A 5,953-nucleotide genomic window follows, 5' to 3' on the forward strand; every position below is an offset into this window, starting at 1 on the left:
TAGAGCCACAGGCGCCGCCCTTTCTTTTTCTTTTCTTTTTTTTTGAGAGAGTCTCACTTTGTCATCCTCACAGCTCACAGCAACCTATAACTCTTGGGCTTAAGCGATTTTCTAGCCTCAGCCTCCCAAGTAGCTGGGACTACAGGTGCCCACCACAATGCCACTATTTTTTTGTTGTTGCAGTCGTCGTTAAGCAGGCCAGGGCCAGATTCAGTCTCGGTGTATGTGGCCTGCGCTGTAGCCACTGCTCTGGAGAGCCAAGCCCCCACTCCCCCTTCTATCTCAGGATGACAGCACCCCATTACTCAAGGTGCCGAGCTGGGGTCATCACTGATCCTCCTTCCTCACACCCAGTGACTCCTCCAGTCCCGTCTTTCTCCACACCTCTGGACAGGTGGAATGCATCCTGCCCCTTTGATACTGCCTGTGCCTTAGTGGTGGTAGTAGCTAACTGCTGCCTGCCGGGAGCTATTATTAAATCCTTTTGTCTATCAACTCAGGTAATCCTCAGAACAACCCTGTTATTATCTGCAATTTACACATGAGAAACTGAGGCACAAAGAATTAAGAAACAAACTTGCCTGAGATACACAACAAGCTGCCAGAATCCCACCCAGGCCGCAGGGCTTCAAAGCTCACCCTCTGAACCCCTACAGCCGAAGCACTGGCATCTCTTGACTGTCTTTACCTGCCCCAGCAAGCTTTCTCCTGGCTGGTTTCCAGGCGCTCATCTTGTCACCCACCAATCCATTTTCCACATTTTTATTCTAAAACACAAATGGAAACATGCCACCCCTTTCATCTAAAACCTGACTTCTCCAATGCTGTAAACAAGTCTGACCCTTTAGCGTGGGCTCCCCAATGCTGTAAACAAGTCTGACCCTTTAGCGTGGGCTGTGTACAGTTTTACATACGGCTGTCATCTCAGTCTACCCTTTCTAACTGTAGTTTTCCTGGAATTCACCCAGGTTGTCTTTTTCATTGCTTAACTGTTCCATTCTCCCCTCCCCACCCATAAATTCCTGGAGAAAAGCACTGGCGCTCAATAACATTTGTTAAAGGAATTGCTGAAAAGCAACAGTGTTTTTGTTAAAATGATAGAGGCAGGAATTGTGCAATCTTTCCCTGGGCTTCTTTCAAAACAGTGAATTCTCATCCAGTGTTCTCCTGACATTTGGATCAGAATACTTTATCACCTTGTAGGGTCACAGTCTGTATGTGAAGAAGCCTCCTGTTATTCCTGTTGTAATAACTACACAGTTTAGTGTCGAATGGATGAAAAGAGCCGAGCAGAACAGTTCTTCAGCTGTCGGCCTCAATGACTAACTTCGTGACCTCTCAAGGTCTTGCTTTTCGGCTTCACGCAGCTCAGGTTTCAACACTGGGAGATGTCCCCGGCTACCGGGGGTCGTAGAGACTCCGAGTCCTGGACCCACGCGCAGTGGGGCAGCCACAGCCTGAGATCTAAAGAGAAGAGGGGATGGAGGCGCCCGAGAAACGTGGGTTTGGGGAACCACGGATGTTTTACTTGGCGTAGAGCCCCCTCCGGTAACACCACCGAGAAGTGAAGCCTTCTTTCCCCCTGCCGGGGCCTCCCTCCCGTTCCCCACTCGGAACAAACAGCCTGCAGTTCCCGCAGCTGCAGCGCGAGCCGCGAAACGCGCGCCGGGAGCGGGGCCCGGACGGGACTCGGGAGCCGCGCAGCTCCCCCAGCGCTCGGCGCCCCACCTCTCCGCGCGGCCTCCCTCCTTCCCGCCCGGCCCGGTGCAGCTCCTCCCCGGGCAGGCGCGGGCGGAGCCGGCCCGCCTGGGCCCGGCGCGACGCGAGCAGCCCAGCGCGGCGCCGCGGGCGGCGAGCTCCGCATTCGAACCTCCCTCGCAAAGACAGTCTCCGCCCCACAATGCACCGCGGAGAGCAGCCTTTGAAAAAGCGGCGCGGCTCGTTCAAGATGGCGGAGCTCGACCAGTTGCCTGACGAGAGTGAGTAGTACCTCAAAGCACCCCTCCTCTTCCCGCCCGCCACCTGCCCTGCCGCCGCACAGGCCGGGACCGGTGGCCGTGGCTTCTGCCGGGCGGGCGGGCTGACTGCCAGCCCCACCGTGGTCCCCTAGTCCTTCCACTCCGGTGTTGCCGCCGCGTCGCCGCCTTTGTTATGGTGTCTGTGTGTTGGTTTCTGGGGTGGTGTGAGCGCCAGGGCCGGAAACCGAAAGCCCGGGAGTCCAGCCTGGGCAGGGCGCAGGCTGCGGCTGCTGCCCCGGGCCAACTCCGGCCCCGGCCGAGTGAGGGAAGGGCGGCCCCGACCGCGGGGGCTGCGCTCGCCGCCGGCACCCGAGACGCCCGCCGGGTTATGTAACTTGCCTGTCCCGGGGCCGGGAGGGCTGGGGGTGGGCTCGCGGGTGGTCAGAGCCCCTTCTTCTTGCCCCCTCCTCTGATCGTGTCCTGTCACAGCTCCTGTCTCTCCAGGCGCTCGTGATCTTCACTGTCTTCACCCCCCCCCCCATCCCGGTGTGTCCACTCCTGGAAGTGTTTCCGTGTCAGAGGGCTGCCTCCTTCCCCTGGCACCACAGGTGGCAGTGGACCTTTCCAGAGGTCATCCAGACTGGATACACAGGGTTCAGGTAGCCCCAGTCGCACCGACTTTGTTCTGTGTGTCTGTGTGTTAAGGACCATTGGGGTACTTAGTGCACGGGTGTGACCGACACAGCGCACGTCCAGTACTCCGTCTGACACCTGCCCCTGTGCACCGCCTCTCCCCACCGTGTTTATTCACCCTGATGTCCCAAGACGTGTATGCGCAGTTGTGCTGAGTAAGGAGAAGCACCAATTCAGTAGTTTAAGGACAGTGGAACTTAATTTTGTAATTTAGAGTAGTTTTTAAATTACACAAAAAGGCAAATATTTTATCTTCTTTACAAAAAATATTCTGAATCCACATTTACAGTTCAGTTTATGTATACATATCATTTGTGAGAGTTTAACAAAAGCAAAAGGCTCAATCACTGTTAAATGTGTGCAGAAAGCAATATATAGACTTTAAAAATGAGAGATAAAGCTGGGCACGGTGGTTCATGCCTGTAATCCCAGCACTTGGGAGGCAGAGGCGAGTGGGTTGCCTGAGCTCACAGGTTGGAGACCAGCCTGAGCCAGAGCGAGACCGCGTCTCTGAAAATAGCGGCATTGTGGCGGGTGTCTGTAGTCCCAGCTACTTGAGAGTCTGATGCAAGAGAATTGTTTAAGACCAGGAGTTTGGGGTTGCTGTGAGCTATAATGCTACAGCACTCTACCAAGGGTGACAAGGTGAGACTCTGTCTCAAAAAAAAAAAAAAAAACAAAGAAAGAGTGAGAGATAAAGATACTGTCAATTCTGTTTTCTTCATGAGATTCAAAAGATTAAGTTGCTAAGATGGTGAAAAGTTGTATGAAAAGTGTATTTTTGTTTTAAATTTGATCTAGACCAGCATTACGTCCTGAACAAACTTTCTTAGTGATGGAAATGTTCTCTTTTGTGATGTCCAATAGAGTAGTCACTAGTTTATACAACTATGGAACACTTCAAATGTGGCTATAGTGACTAAGCAACTGAATCTATCATTTCATTAAAGTTTAATCATTTTAAATGTAACTAGTCACATGCAGCTAGTGGCTACCATATTGAACAGGGCACAGCTGTAGACTATCCATGGGTTTTTATTTTTGAGACAGAGTTTTGCTATGTCGCCCTCGGTAGAGTGCCGTGGCGTCACAGCTCATAGCAACCTCAACCTCTTGAGCTTAAGTGATCCTCTTGCCTCAGCCTCCTGAGTAGCTGGGACTACAGGTGCCCGCCACAATGCCCAGCTATTTTTTGGTTGCAGATGTCATTGTTGTTTGGCATGGCCTGGCCAGGCCAGGTTCCAACCCGCCAGCCTCAGTGTATGTGGCTGGCGCCCTACTCCCTGAGCTATGGGTGCCGAGCCCTTCTCTTTGCTATCTTTATCATAAAGATGTCTTGTCACCTCTTAGAAGTCATAAACACTGGAGCTATTGTTTTGGTTACTGTGGTCATTCTGTTGAAATGAGAAGTGTTTAAAATGGCTTTCGTATTATTGTCATTAGGAATATTTGCTTCATTAACAAACATTTACTGAGAACTTACTGTGATTCTTTGTAGGGCTTTGGGATTTATACCAGGGTTCAAATTTCAGCCACACTCTGGAACTATATAATTTACTCATTTACTCTGTGACATCTCTGGAATATTGGTGTGTGTATGTTTGTGTATAGGTATACGTATGTGTTTGTGAAGTGTCTTGTTTAGGTAGACTTCAGCTTTGTTGAAACCAGGGATTTTCTTACCTGGTTTGTTACATAGTACCACAACTCAGGTACATAAATACTTAAATGGAACTGAATCTGTTGAGTAACAGGCATTATTACTGAAAATGGAGTAGGGTCTTGAAAAGGAAAAGTGATTTCAATTCGATATTGGAAATAGTAATATATTTTTTTGGTCATATTTAGTCAAGGTGGCTAACTAATATATTAGCCAATAGCCAGTATAGTATCACTAATAAAAGTACCATTTTGGGGGTATTTACTAGAAGCCAGAAGCTGTGCAAAGTATATTGCAATTATTTGTTCATTTAATCCTTATTTCAATTGATGTAATTACTCAAATTTTATACATGAGGAAACTGAAGGCCTTCTTCAACCCAGATCTTTCCTCTGAGCTTCTGTTCTTGCCATCTCTTGTCTGTTTCACATCTCCTTTAAGATACTGTGGAGGGCAACATAGTGAGACTCTGTATCCAAAAAAAAAAAAAAAAAAAGCTTCAGAGGCCCTAAACTTTTTGAAATTAGGTTCAAAATCTATCTAATAATCCCTCCCCAGGACACAGATACTATCAGTGGTTCCTGTCTTAATGAATGGTTCCACTGTGCATCCAGTCGGCAGGGCAGAAACCTAGAGGTTATCTTCGGCATTTCTCTCTCTTTCACTTCCCATAGTTAAGCCTTAACTAAGTCTTTGTAACTTTTACCTTATAAATATCTGTTAATTCTCCCTACCTCTTACCATCACTGCAGCCCAGACTATCACTATCTCTTCTTTATAGTAATTACTTCAGCCTCCCATTTATCCATTCCCTTTCCAAAATACACACAGCCAGAGCGATTTCAGAATGTATATATGTCTCATCTTCCTATTTAAAACCCTTTAGTATGCTGGGTGCTGTGGCTCAAACCTATAATCCCAGTTACTTGAGAGGGTGAGGTAGGAGGCTCACTTGAGGCCAAGAGTTGGAGACCAACCTAGGTAATACCATGAAAACCACTTCCCTGTATCTAAAAAATGTTTTAAAAATTAGATGGGTGCTGTGATACCCATATCTAGTCTAAACTACTTGGGAGGATCACTTGAGATAGATTTTGAGGCTACTGTGAGCTATGAGTACCACTGTACTTTAGCCTGGGTGACAGAGCAAGAGTCTGTCTCTAAGAAAACAAAACCTTTTAGTAGCCACCAGATGCCTTATCATCTGGCTGTTTCCCACCTCTCCAGTTTCATTTGTGCCATTCTTCTTCTACATCAGTGGTTCTCACCCTGTGGGTTGCAACCCCTTTGGGGTTCGAGAAAGGGTTGCCTAAGAAACACATTAGGTGCGTTAGGGTCGGAAAACACATTACGATTCATAATAATAGCAAAATTACAGTTATGAAGTAGCAACGAAAATAATTTTATGATTGGGGGGGTCACCATAACATGAGGAATTGTATTAAAGGGTCACGGCATTAGGAAGGTTGAGAACCACTGTTCTACATTCTATTCCTTTGAGCTAAGTTGGACCATTTCCATTTTCGGTACTCACCAGGCTCCCTTTTCTGCAGGTCCTTTGCACATGCTGGTCTCTCTACCTGGAATATTTTTTTCTTCTTTTCACTTCCAATTAACTTATCTTTTTTTTTTTTTTTTTTTT

General features: G+C 47.9%; 1 protein-coding gene across 1 annotated transcript in view; it reads left to right on the forward strand.

The window, feature by feature from the left end:
• The first annotated feature begins 1,900 nt into the window (after positions 1-1,900).
• Positions 1,901-5,953, forward strand: part of LIN9 (lin-9 DREAM MuvB core complex component) — a 92,369-nt gene continuing 88,316 nt past the window's right edge. Inside the window, exon 1 of the mRNA XM_023513901.1 lies at positions 1,901-1,979. Coding sequence (XP_023369669.1) covers positions 1,901-1,979 — 79 coding nt within the window. The remainder of the gene's footprint in view (positions 1,980-5,953) is intronic.

Source organism: Otolemur garnettii, unplaced genomic scaffold (genome assembly GCF_000181295.1).
Source record: "Otolemur garnettii isolate 467f Iridium unplaced genomic scaffold, OtoGar3 scaffold00045, whole genome shotgun sequence".
NCBI lineage: Eukaryota > Metazoa > Chordata > Mammalia > Primates > Galagidae > Otolemur > Otolemur garnettii.